A 14,493-nucleotide genomic window follows, 5' to 3' on the forward strand; every position below is an offset into this window, starting at 1 on the left:
CAAAGCCCCAGTAGATAGTTGTATGTCATAGTTGCACATCCTTCTAGTTGCTGTATGTGGGACGCGGCCTCAGCATGGCAGGACAAGCGGTGCGTCGGTGCGCGCCCAGGATCCGAACCCGGGCCGCCAGTAGCGGAGCGCGCGCACTTAACCGCTAAGCCATGGGGCCAGCCCTGACCCAAACATTCTTGAAGTTATTTTTCTAGAAATAGTTATAGATTAGTATGAATTTACCTCATTCTTTTGACTATCTTCCATCTGAACTCAAGTTCATGCTCTTTAAAGGCATAAAGTTGTGCTTCAGGCTGTCATCTCTGATTCCAGACCAGCTGCTGACGCAGCTCATTCCAGGACTGAGCCCCTGCCCTTGTTCTCATTAGCATAGTTACCCCAAGGTTTACTAATTACCTGGACTGAGCAGGCCTTGTTCTTCTGATTCCTCATAGCTCTCTTATCTTAGTCATTGGGTTTCAAACTTTTATGTTTCCTACCTCTTAACCATCAGATGAAATCATATGCAGAAGCCCAACGTATAAAACAAGTGAAAGATCTGAATGGGGATGGAAGGTGTTGAGGATGAGGCCAAAGGCACTCCTCACCCCTCATCCCCGCCCTTTCTGGCTGCGTTGTCACCTGCGTGGACTCCTGCCGTGGAACCATTATTTCTAGTATTGCATTTCAGAGCCATTATTCTAGCACCGCCTTGTCCTTTTGCAACGGCACAAATGCTCTGTAACTGAGTTTTCTGATACGGTAGCCGTCAGCCACAGCTATGCAGCTGTGCAGCCCCGGCTGTTGAGCTCTTAACTGTGGCTAGTGTGACCCAGGAGCTACATTTTAAATTGTATTCAACTTGAATTAAAATTTAAATAGTAACGTGTGGCTAGTACAGTAGTATTGGAAGGTGCGGTTCTGGTATAATGCTAACTCTGGATTTAAGATTTACTGAATGTATCCTCATTTCAGTTTTCCAGATCATGTATAAAATTAGTTTTAGGTGATAATGAGCTCTGAGAAAGCCTGGAATAAGTTCTGGCTTGTAACCTTGGTCAAATTATCCAACCCCTCTGGGCCTCAGTTCCTTTTTATAAGATGGGGCAAATTTGTAGTACCTTTTTCATAGGCTTAAAGTGAGGTAACGCATGCAGAGCACTTGGTACAGTGCCTCACGCCTGATTTTGGGTGACTTATCCTAATAAGTTTTTTTTCATATATTTTTTGCTTGTAAAAATAAAACATGCTTATTGTAGAACATTTAAATAAAAGAAAAAAATAAGAAGAAACTAAAAATAACCTGTAATTCCACCATCCCTAGACAAGCATAGGAGAAATTTGTGGAATGTGGAAAGAAATTTTGTTTTGGTTCATAATATGCTTTTCCCTTTGTGTTGAATGTGTATATGTATGACTACAGTGATACTATCATTGTGAAAAAAAAGATCTTTTGGAGACTATAGGTCATATGTGTATAAATTGCCTTGCAGAGCCTTTTTTCTAATATCATATGAAAGGTCTTAAGAAATATGTTGTGATTACTGAAGGGCATTTAAAAACTGTGAACTCAATTAATTTACTAGTGTTTTTCCAGATTTATCTTTGGTGACTTAATGTTTTCAGAATATAGAAATTCTTTTTAGGATTCTTTTAGGATGATGGAAAAAACAGATATGTAGGTGATTTTAAATTTGTCGTGTCTCTTGAAAGTTTTAGAGTCTCAAAGTTGTGACTATATTGCATACCTTATGACATTACAGTAATAAATATTCATTTAAAATACAAATTGATCACCTTCTATGTGTCAGGCACTGTACAGAGTGCTGGAAATATAACAACAATTAAGATGTTATCATTACCCTTAAGTAAGTTGTGATCTAGTGGGAGAGAGTGACCTTGGTTCTAAGTAGAATGTGATCAGTGCTGTAAGAGGGATCTAGACAGTGTAATGGGGGAATATGGGGCATTCTGGGCCAGCTGGGTTGGAAAAGTTGTCAGCAAAGGATTTCTGGCTGAAGTGACACCTGAATAGAGTTTTAAAGGAATGATGGACTTAACCAGGCAATGGTGAGGGAGAAGTATTGCAGGAAAAGGATACAGTGTGATGGAAGCCTGAGTGATGTAGGGGCATTTGGAGAGCCACAGTAGTTCAGTATGGAATTTAGAGGTGCGAATGGATGTGAAGGGGAGAGACGAAGATGAGTCTGGAGTGATCACAGAAGGCAGATGGGTCACAAAGGTCTTTCTGTGCCCTATTAAGGCACATAGACTTTATGCTCAACATTGTAAAAAGTCTTTGAAGATTACTGAGAGGAGAGGGGCAAGATCCGTGGTCACAACTTTGGCATGTGTAGTAAAATGACTGGATGTGATTTGGAGAATGAGTCAGAGATGAACAGTACAGAGCAGGAAGTCCATTCAATGGGTTGTTGGTTAGGCCAGGTGAGAGATGATGGATGATGAAGGTTTGAATTCAGGCTGTCGAAATGAGTAGCCATCTGGAAGTTGGGGTCTAGAATTTGAAAGGGATGTTAGGGGTAGAGTTATAGGTATGTGTCATCCACATAATGGCCATGGTGTGACTCTCACAGCACAAATGAAGTCACTAAAGGAAAGGTGTACAGTGAAAATTTGAAGAGGAACTATGAAGGAACGTTGGGCGAAAACACCAATAGTTATCACAGAGGTGGAGAAAGGTGAGCCGTTAAAAGACAGAAGGAGCAGCCAGGAAGGCCTGAGAAAAATGAGGGGAATGTTAGAATCATGGAGTCCTGGGGACAATAATGTTTCATGGAGGAGGAAGTGATGAACAATGTCAGATGCTACAAGGATGCCAGATAAAGGACACAAGTGTTTCTTGGATTAATAATGAAGAAACAATTGAGAAGAGTTTCAGTGGGAATTAAGAGGGTACTTTGATGCTTCATTGCAGGTTTATTTTAGTCAGGATTCTTTGGTCTCAAATGAAAAGTCAACAAACTAGATTTTAGGCAAAGGAGGGATTGATTGACTAGGATCTGTAGATGGTTTGGAAGATCCAAATTGTAGGAATTTTAAAGGTGCAGCTAGCCCCTAGGATCCAGTAGAATGAGAAAGTTAGCACTATCAGGATAATCTCTTGCCGTTTCTCTTCTTTGTTTCTTTCTGCCTGTTAGTTGCTTTCTTTTTCATTGCAGACCTGCTTTCTAGGCGTGAAAGGCTTTCCAGACATTGTTTTTCTTTCTTCAGTTCTGAAGATGAAAATCTTGGAGAATGACTGAGATTACCCATCTTGGACTAGGTGCTGTGCCTGGGCCAGTCACTTGGGTATTTTGGGTAGGAGGTCATGAGAGAACATGGTGGCTCCCAACGTATTTATGAGATTAGAGGATATGGCAGGTCCCACTTCGGGGAGGGAAACTTTCTAGGCAGACAGTGTCATAGTTGTTTACTGCAAGTGCGAGTAAGATGGAAAGGGAAATGAGGAAGCAGAGAAAGTGAGTGTAGATTACTCTTTCAAGGACCTGGGCTATGAAAGTGAGTGTTTTGATGGTAACTAAACAGGGATAATTGGACATTGGTAGAGGTATTTTATAACCGAAGCATTGATGGAGATTTACTAATGAGGATTGAAAATGTATTTGAAAACAAGAGATACATGTTAATTTTAATGTTTATGGGAAAAAAATTTCTATGTAGACATATTCTTGTGGACATAGAAATTTATGTGAACAGAAGAAGTCTGGTAAGAATCACCAATTTAAGGATAATTTTATCTGTGGTCACTTTATTGTCAGATATATGTTCTCTGGGTAGTCTTCTTTGTGTTGATGATCATAAGCCATATTTGTAGAAAGAAACCAGTGGATATTAGAGTTTACAGAAGATCCTTGAGGTTATGTAATCCAAGATGCTTAATTTTGTAGATAAGGAAAGTAGAATCCAAAGAGGTGAAGTGAAGGAATCACTTACAGATACAACAGTGCTTATCAGAGGAAGAGGGACTGTTTCCTCCTTGGGTCTCTGCTTGGAGAGTGAGGAAGTCTTTCCTAAAACCTCTTCCATAGACTTCCCTTCATGGCCGATTGTTTAGAATTGGAGCACAACACTCCCGTGTGAAATCTCTTGCTGATAAGGGGAATGTGATAACCTGATTAATGTAAAACAAGGAGGATCTGCCCCCAAGAATTGTGTACCTGCACAAAATCAGGGCTGTCTAGCAAAGAAGAAGGAGAGAAGGGCTGTTGAATAGGAACTCAACAATATCTGACATAAGCTAAGCTAAAGAGTTTATATCTTGTTCTGTGGACAGTGGGACACTCCCCAAGGTTCTAAATCAGGGGATAGATCAGATTTGTGTTTCAAAAATAATAATCTTCATAAAATACCTATGATAAGGCACGAGGAACAGGTCATTCTTACACTGCCTAAAGCCACATAATAATTTGGGTCGCAGAGCTGAACTAAATTTCAGGTCTCCAGTATCTTTCCGTATTACCTACATTCCATTCTCTCATTATATAATTATATGCTGTAGATGGTTGTGTGTCTTTTGCCATGAAATTAGGGTTGATATCTTTGAATTGGCTATAATACAGGGAATGGATTTGTAAAAGTTAGGAGTGTAATCATACTTCTTGTGAAAACCATGATTATGCTTATTTTTTAAATGCCTTCCTAAGGAGGCTTTAAAAAAAAATGCCATGAGGTTGCTTAATATTTTCACTGGTTGGGGTGTCTAGCTGTATAGTACACGTACGCAGCTATCGTACAGATGGGCTGTGGTAAATGTTATGAGAGAGGCAGAAGAAGTGTGATGTGGTTGGTGCCTGGGGCAACTGGGTAAAGCTGTAAGAGGTTGTGGGATCTGTAATGGGCAGTGAAGAACGTGCAAGATGGGACAGGTCCTTTTAGATGAAGGAAACAACAGCATGAGAAAGAAAGGCAGAAAAGGCAGGAAATACCAAGGTGCTCTGTATAGATAAAGCATAGACTCGATGGGGAAGATATTGGAAATAAAGCCGTGAATGGATCACGGAGAGGAAGGCACAAGAGAATGGAGCTCATATGTGTTGAGCCTGCTGTGGGTAGGCATTGTGCTAGGGTCCTGGTGAGGTAGAGAGGATTGTATTCCCATTTTTCTTATGAGAGCCTGAGGCTCAGGGTAACTCTCTTGCCTGAGGACTCACTACTTGTGGTTGAGAGAATCAACATTTGAAACCAAGTCTGTCTTAACTTGAAAGTTCTCCTTTTATGCCAATTATCCTTCCACTATGTCATTCCATTGTGCTTAAAATGTTAGCATTTGACTTTTATTCTCAGACATTGTTGAAGGGTTCTGAGCAGGAATGGACATTACCAGAAGTGCCCATCAGGGAAATGAGATAGCAGCGTTGTGGAGGCTGGATGGTCACCATTCTAGTCTGAAGTCTCCTGTAACATTTCACACCCAGACGTTGGAGTCACTAAATGACTCTGTTCTCCAAACTCTATTTGCCATATTTTCCAGAGAAATAAAAATCAAGTTCTGTCCTCAGTTTTGTTCCTCCCTAACTGCCTTCTCCCTTCCATTAGTAGTACCTCGGTTTCACTTGGGTTTAATCTCTTTAGTGCATACCTTGTAGCTTCCTTAACTAACATTTATTGAAATTAGACCAACTCTGGGTTAACTACTAATTGACCAAGAAGTTCCTCAATCCCTAATACCTCTGAGACATGGATATTTTTTCTGTTATAATGACTTGATGAACTCTTATACAAAAAGATGTACCATCCACCAATACTGAACTTTGTCTTAGTATACTAATCATCTTTAGAATGGTATGTAAACAAGGAAAATGTAGAATGCCTATTCTTCATACCTTAAAAACACATCTGGAACTGTTCGAACTAACTAAAAGTAAAATAATTGCCATGGCAGATTATGCCATACCTTTTCTTTTTACTAAAAAAAAAAAGGAAATGGAAAACATACCACTTCTAGAAGGCCCTGACATTGAATTGGATATTGAAATGGCATCAGTAATGTATTTATATATGCCACATTTTCTTCCATGCATCAGCCATCTTTGGTACATGTGTGTTGGATATTTGCCATGTGAGTTGAAATATTACCACGTAGGGAAGATCTTGTTTAGAAGTGTTGTGAATCATTAACATAGAAGTAAAGTCAATCCTTTTGATTATACGTACCTTCCTGATCTGATAGAGAGATTTTTTTTTTTTTAAATCATTTTGTGTCAGTCTTTCAATAAATGTTAGCATTCCCTTAGAGCAACTAAAAATAGGAATTATGTACAAGAACAGTATAATTTTCATGAACTTAAAACATTACATAAGAAATATTATAACTTAATATTGGTTTTACTGTATCCTGTAATTTGAAATGGAGTGAAATGCTTCTGTGGTTAAATCATAGCTCTTATGCTGTTTGCTATAAAAGTTTCAAGAATATATATTTCAAAATGTTTTTTTAAAAAAATAATCCAAAACAAATGCAACAGAACTCAGCATACTTGAAACACATTTTCTGAATTTATCTTAAATCTCTCTACTCCAGAGGGTTTTTGTGTGTGTATGGGTTAGGCCTGGCTAGTTATTTCACCATCTATCTCCATCCTGGATTGATTGCACTGAACAGCACAGAATGAGTTACATATGGTCCCGCTTTGTCTAGCTTTGTAGGACCTCTGGGTTGGAACTCCATTTGATCTGAGTGAAGCTAACTGTCGCAGAAATTTGGCTAATGTCAAAATTCTAAGTAACACAAATACATATATTCCAGTTAGAATGTATATATTCCTGTTAGAGTTACTGGCTATTCATTGGCTCGGTGGTTATCATTCCTAAAATATTGATGACATTTCAAGAACTTAAAAAAAAATCATTCATCTACCTTTTTATTATTATTATTATTAGGAATCATGTTACAAATGTGGACCAAGACAGAGATTTAAAACATTTTTTAATAGAAGTATAATTGACATACGATATTATATTAGTTTCAGGTGTGCAACATAGTGTTTTGATATTTTTATACATTATGAAATGATCATCAAAACATTTTCGAATCAAAATTATGAGTATATCAAAAACCTTTCTAAAATTGAGTAGAAGAAAATAGAAATACAAAGATTATCTGATGTTTGAAGAGGAAACCTGTTGTCAACTTTGTAGTTTATTTCCTTTTTCTTAGTGTGGGGCTATTTAAAAAAGAATAAAGAAAAATGGGTTTAAGATATGTTTTCAAGTTTAAGTATTGCTAAGAACTACATCAAAGTAAGGTAGGGACCGTGCCTTGTAAGGCTCAGCTTTTAGGGGGAGACAAAGCTGTCCAGGGTAACTTTCCCCCCTTCAGGCTCTTTTCTCCCTGTTTTGGTCTTTTCCCTCTTCTCTTTTCCTTCTACTGTTTTATTCATTTATTTTTTTGTTAGTCCCACTTCCCCTTCCCCCTCCTGCTCCTCCTTTCTCTGTCTGTGCACCCACGTGCTTCAAATCTGTGTATCTGGACTGCCTTCTCCAACAGTTCAGTGTGAGTGTTAGCAGAATGAAAACCAGATGGACCAGCAGTTCCCACTGTTATCTCTCAGCCGACTCTGGCAAGCCTCCCTTTATCCCTCCTTCCTTGGCATGACAGAAATATTTGCCTTTATTTAGGGAGACTTGTATTTGCTGCTGTACCTCTGCCCTCAGCTGCAACATAAGCGGAAAGCTATTTATTCCCTTGTTGCTGAGGTTGGTTGAGGTGAGTAGACTGTGCAAAGGATTTAACTATGGAAGAAGTAGTTTTAGACCTGCCTAACTTCTGTATTTTTCTAGCATAAGTGATTTACTGATACTGGTTGTTAAATGTTCTGGAATAGCAATACGAAGACAAGTTTTCAGCAAGAAGCTAAGGGGAGAAATGCTCTCCATGTGTGCTTTTACCATCATTTCACTCAGAACATTTACTCACTACAAGGGCATTCATTGTTATTCAACTAGCAGTAGAGATTAGGAAATGGAGACCCTGATACTGTTACTAGGTCATCATTCAAAATGCTGTTACTGGAATGATGATTATTTTCATGCTTTTATTACATCTTCCCTAATATAGTATCAGCATTATATCAACTTTTAAATGTTGTGTTCTATTACAACCCAAGTCTTATGAAATTGCTTTGAATAAAGGTGGGGTAGCTTTGGAATTCTCATTGTAGTAATTTGGGCTTTTTATTTTCTTTTAATATTCGACTTTTAAGTAATTTTGAGAATTTCTCACTATGGTTATCATAATGTTATAAAAGACCCATTCTTTATCAATAGTCTATGTTACTTCCTTTCTAAAAATTCAAGTGGGAAATATCTACACCTAAGACTGCAGGAGGCACCTCAAACATTTTTGGCGTGTGTGTGTTTGCATGTGTACACGTTTGTAGAAAATTGGGTCTAAAGAAACAAACAGAAACTCTCTCTTTTACTGGAGATCTGTTGCTTTGATAAATAGATTAGATGGAGAGAAAAGTTGGGAATTTCAAGGGAAAAGTATACTTAGTAGAAAACAGTCCTGAAGTGCAAACGTTCATTATTAAGTAATCAGGAAATGTCTCCACATTTGTCACATACTCATGAAAAAATATAAGGAGGGTCTTTTGTTCTTTGTAGTTCACAATTTGGAACTTCTCCATTCTTACTCTGCCTGAGATTGTTAATTGAGGTATTGGTCTCATATTTTTAAAAGGGTAGGTCATAAACTTGCAAATTCTTTGTAAATAATAGCTTAACTTCATTGTGTGACATAGAGCATTTAGGTAGGGTGGTGACTTTTCAAATGGGGCAGAAAAAACTGGAGTGAGAGCTGTGTCTGGGAGCCCTAACTGGCTTCATGTACTAGGCCAGAAGACTAAGCATGGAAAGGGGATGGCAAGTGTTACAAAAATCCGCAAAAATGCCAGTTCCCACCAGTTATCTCACCTGCATAACAGAGCTTCAGATCTGTGTTATTTCTGAGCTGAGGGGTTCATTACCCTCCTACTTCTTCATCTATTTTTTACCTCTTGCTAAAGTTGGCTTTAGCTTCGAGTGAAGTTGTGCTGTTGCATAGAACACTACCAAGGTAGCATCTGCCTGAGCCAGAAATAACAATAGGATGGAAAATAACCCAGTTACAAATGAGGTCCTGCCATCTGTGCTATACCTTCTTAAGTGGAATTTGGATGATAAAGTCTTGATTTAAACTTCAGTTAGATAAGCCTATTTTATTGATAGAAGATGTTAGATTTGTTCTGTTCACTTGCTTGTTAAAAAGATGAACCCCACTTAAAAAACTGAGATGCTTAAGCAGTAGAATAACATGTTTGTGGTGGCATCCTCCAGATCGGACTGAGAAGCACTCCACGATGCCAGACTCACCTGTGGATGTGAAGACCCCGTCTAGGCTGACTCCTCCCACGATGCCACCTCCCCCAACAACTCAAGGAGCTCCGAGAACCAGTTCATTTACACCAACAACATGTGAGTAGGCGTTTCTGCGTTTCCTGTTTTCCATTTTGAAGTTTAAATTAAATTTTTTTCCTGCAAATAAAAATTAAGGGAAATAAGATCCAGCATCAATTTATGCAGAAATGAAGCCGAAAAATATATCCTTTGTTTGCCAGTGAGTAGGTATTGAGCACAGATATAGCCTATTTTAAGTATAATTTGTGTGACTGCCAATATTTTTCTGTCTTTTCATTATTGCTTCAGAGTTGCAGTCCACTGTGACTGTAGCCAACGAAGAACGCTGCATTGGGTCTGAAACTCCAGTGGTTACCATTGTAACTTTAATTTGACTAATGAAGAGCTCCTTATTTTAGTTTGCTCGTTTTGACTTGGAACATGTTAATATGCTCTAATTATTTCCAGGTTACTTCTGATCTTCTAATACCACTTTCTTCTCTTATTTACAAATAAGGTTGAAATCTAACATCCTTAAGTTAAAAGGGTATTGCTATATGCAACAGTCACATATAGAAAACTTTCTGAAATATGGGGCCTCTTTCTTGTCTTGAACCTGTCAGACTTTTGTTAAACCTTTACTCCCTTCCAGCTTGGCTCCAGCCTGTGTTCTGAATCAGTGGAGTGTGTTGCTTTCTGTGTCGTCCAAGGAAAGGACAGAATGTTCTGACAGAGTAGCAACTTCTCTTCTTTCCTGTATATTCCACTGGGGATAGTATATAGCTTTGTTTTCATCAATCTGAAAGTCCTGGTTAAAATTGTCATCAAGGATTTGTGAAACTAATAAATGCTATCTGTTGTAGATAATACTATTTACAGACCACGTCCCATGAAATCTATATGAATGAAAAATAACTAACAGGCAAAAATAGATCCGTGGGATTATAAGGGATCGGCAAAATACACATCCCAGGCTGTTTATGCAGTGTTGCACTGCCATTTAAAGGACCTTTCCAAACATATAAGGAGCAGGAGGCTGCAACAGTGCCAAGTTGTAACCCTGTCATCTTGTATTTGGTTTGTTGTTACCCAAAGCCACAGTGACAGGCATATGTCTTCTGTGAGAGGTCCTAGGGAGCTATCATTTCTCGACAGGTTGCTTTGGTACTCATTTGGAAAAAGAGTCCATTTTATTATCTTGAAACTTTTAAGAATAATAGGATACTTCTTCAAACTGTTGTTGGAGATAGTCTGTCAAAATTATATTAAAAAGATGGGTTTGATAAAGATCAGTTTGTCAAATTAATTGATTTAATATGATAAAATCAACGTTTTCTTTAGTGAGAAATGTGCAAATTTTTCTAGCCTAGTTCTTACGGATTATCATCTTGATGTTCAAATAAATTTATCAGAAATGAATTTCCTGACTTTCCACCAATCAATGCTATTAGTTGAATTGAGATGTCCCCTTTTGATTTCTTGAAATAACTCCTTGATAATTACCATATCCATTTTGGCTTCTTAAATAAAATTTGCATTTTCTCTAAAGAAGTGGTTAAGAAATATGAGGGGGAGAAAATAGCCTTCTAATTGGGTGGTATAAGGTTAAAACTTGAAAGTCCTATTTCTATAAACACAGCTGTCAGTTGTGTGTACAAAACATGATTAAAAATGTTCAGTGATAAATTTAGTCTCCACCAAATGTACACTTTCTCTAGGGGAGCAGTTTAGAAAGGAATAGTCTTGTTATATTGATGTAAGCCTGTGACAAAAGGCTGACATCCAAACGCTGTTTGTTCTGTGTTTGAAACATTTCAGGTGGTTGGCATATGTGCACCGGGGAGGCAGGGCTGTCCCTGGTACAGCGACTCCAGTTATCATCAGCTTCTGTGCAGAAGACCCTCATGTAGTGTCAGGAGTAGACCCATTTAGCTGTAGAGTACCTGAGCCTGTGGTAATCTTGGAAAGTCAAAGCATTTTGCAAAAAAGCCTCAACAGTTTTTAAATTACAAAGTCCACCAGATTTAAAGGGAAGGAAACTTGGTTGTAATTTCCTTGTGCATATTCTCTGTAAGTTTACTTTTTCTTTCTGATTTTGTGCCCTTGACAGTAACCAATGGCACGAGCCATTCACCCACAGCCTTGAATGGCGCCCCCTCGCCGCCCAATGGCTTTAGCAATGGGCCTTCCTCTTCTTCCTCTTCTTCTCTGGCTAATCAACAGCTGCCCCCAGCCTGTGGCGCCAGGCAACTCAGTAAGCTGAAACGGTTCCTTACTACCCTGCAGCAGTTTGGCAATGACATTTCACCCGAGATAGGAGAGAGAGTCCGCACCCTCGTACTAGGACTGGTGGTAAGCAAATGGAAATTGGCCTAATTTTCTGGGGTAAGGGAGAGTGTGTGCAGGAGATTCAAAATACAGACTCCATTCTCACAGCTATTTTGTTCTAATTGTTTCTACACCTGGAGATTGCGTGCAAGTCGGATAATTCTGTAGTAACAAGGTTTTCAATCCTGCGTTATGTATTGACCCCACCATGGTTTCTTTACTATTTGACTAGTAAAGATATGGTTATACAAATTTATTGTTATCTTGCCCATAAATGTGTGTGTGTATAAAATTCAATAATTATATCCTCCTGGCATGGGTAGAGGCTTTTAACAGTGGCAGTGTTTTTGTTATGTTAATGATTTACTTTATCTAATTGGTGCCCATTTTAACTTAGTTGCTTTGGGGGATTTTTATTATCAGTGTAGATGAACAAGAATTTATAATGAGTAACACATTCTTTCATGTGTTTTCATTTTTAAGGCTAATAACATTAAAAAAATTTTTTATTATGGTAAAATATACATAACATAAAACTTAGTGTTTTAACCATTTCTAAGTGTACAGTTCCGTAGTGTTAAGGACATGCACATTGTTATGTAACCATCACCGCCATTCATCTTCAGAACTTTTTCATCACCCCAAACTGAAACTCTGTACCCATGAAACGATAACACCCCAATTTCCCTTCCCTCAACCCCTGGTAACCACTAATTGCGTTTTAAAAACAACAACTATTTGTTCTAGGTAGAGTTACTTAAACCATTAGTTTGAGAACAGAAGTTTGCACATTATACTACATTCTGTACATTATCACACTGGAAGTTAGAACATATATCATTGTTTTGCATCCTGAATGACTTTTACATCTACTGTGATTTTCTATATAAGTAGAAGATTTTCATTTAGGAAGATGATTTTCCCACAGCAAACTAAGTCACAGAGAAGCTATGAGTCACATATTAGTCCTTTCATCATCCAGGCTTATGGTGGAACTGAAATTCAGATGATAGGCAACAGTTTCCTTTTTCTTGAAATAGCTCATTTACTTTCGTTGTGTGGACTTATCATGGGCAAAGCCATACTAGTTGTGTTTTGCAAAAGTCCCAGATTTAAAAGTCTAAGTGAGAGTCTAGTGCAGTGGACATGCTTCACATCACAGTATCTCGCATTTGACAGAGATGTTGCAATTCAGGTTTAACTGTTAACCTCCGCGCTCTGAGAACAAAAACCTTTCACGTTTGCCGCGGTCGTTTGCCGCGGTCGTCAGCTTCCCCTGGTACTCCTCCCGGACGGGAAGGGGATTTTGACAGCACTGTGTCAGCATCCTGCGGTTACTTTTGTCAGTCACTTATCTTTTCTTTTTTATTCATTCTTGAGTTTTGCATAATAGGCTTTTCAGCACGCAAATAAGTTAGAACCACAAAGTAAATCCAAAGCAGTAATTGTAGCAAGTAAATGGTGAATATGTTGTTAGTAGGAAAAAATGTTCTTTTGAAGACTGCTTTATCAATTTGGTATGTTCTTTGATATAACTTTCCATAACTTCAAATATAGAACTTCATATATAGAAAATTTGGTAGCTTTAAGTATATTTTCCCACATGTTAAGTGGCATACTTTTGAGTGCAATACTTTTTTTTAGATATTTATTTGTTAAAAACCTTACAGAGATAAGTTGGAGGAAGACATTACTCGTGCTTTGCATATAGTAGGCAGGCAGCTAACGTTTGTCAAATGACTGAATGGAGGCAGATCTTGTTTGGAACATTTGACTGTGAGCTTTTACACACGCCATTCTATTTAAATCCTGGGACCACCCTTTGAGGTAGTGATTTTTATACACATTTTACATGTGGGGAAACTGAGGTTTACAGAAGTAAAATAGACAGGGCCACCCAACTGGTAGTGACAGGCCTGTGATTTGAACTCAGGTAGTAAATAGTAGTAAATCCATAGTAGATCACATTATGCTGTTATTCAGATGGACTTAAGAAAAGTGTTTCTAAGAACTGTATAGAACACAAGTAGTATGGCTCTAGAAAGTGAGCCATAGAAACAAAATGAAAGATAAAGAACGGGGCTTCCTGACCTCTATTGTTACAGATAGGAAGTTCCTATTTATTCATAGTTTCATGTGAAGATGTTTTGAGTTTGGGGATATAAAAAACTTAGAACTTGGTGCCCCCGTACTTTATCTTAAAAGGAAAAGGAGCAGTACAGAAAGGTGGGTGGAGCAATATTCTGAAGGTGTTAGGTCACAAATATCCCAATTTTGTCCGGCATGAGGATGGTTTAAGGGTTAAAGAAGTTGAGACTGAAGTTTACATTTGTGATTCTACCTAAGGACCAAGGAAAAATGAGCCAAAATAGGGTTAATTTACTCAACATCTTTACGGTAGTTTGGCTATCTGTTAAGTAGATGCTTTTATCAATACATTTTGCCCATTATAGGATACAAACCTTGAGTATTGGGGGCCTGTTTTTATGGGTTAGGTTAGGAGTGAATTCAGGTGATTTTGTGCATCTTTTCTCGGTTGAGCAGTACACATTGCCTCCAGGGTAAATGGAATATCTTTAATAACTGGGGAATTTTTTCACCCTTTATGAGACTCAGTGACTCGAGAAGGCTCAAACCTTTTCTTTGGCTTCATTAGCATAGCACACTATCCAGTGAGCAAGGATGCTTTGGTAAAGAAAGAATGCAACATGGAAAGACAGGAGAAGAAGAAGATTTCCACCAGCAGTAATACAGACATGACATGTGGGATGAATTGAG

General features: G+C 38.2%; 1 protein-coding gene across 15 annotated transcripts in view; it reads left to right on the forward strand.

The window, feature by feature from the left end:
- RUNX1T1 (RUNX1 partner transcriptional co-repressor 1) overlaps positions 1-14,493 on the forward strand; it is a 139,434-nt gene that overhangs the window by 70,162 nt on the left and 54,779 nt on the right. For all 15 annotated transcript variants that reach the window (XM_087447672.1, XM_087447677.1, XM_014788046.2 and 12 more), the window contains 2 exons: positions 9,328-9,465; positions 11,498-11,739. In XM_087447672.1, coding sequence (XP_087303798.1) covers positions 9,328-9,465; positions 11,498-11,739 — 380 coding nt within the window. The remainder of the gene's footprint in view (positions 1-9,327; positions 9,466-11,497; positions 11,740-14,493) is intronic.

The sequence above is a fragment of the Ceratotherium simum genome, chromosome 23 (assembly GCF_057802395.1).
Source record: "Ceratotherium simum simum isolate JZ-2026a chromosome 23, ASM5780239v1, whole genome shotgun sequence".
In the NCBI taxonomy this organism is placed as follows: domain Eukaryota; kingdom Metazoa; phylum Chordata; class Mammalia; order Perissodactyla; family Rhinocerotidae; genus Ceratotherium; species Ceratotherium simum.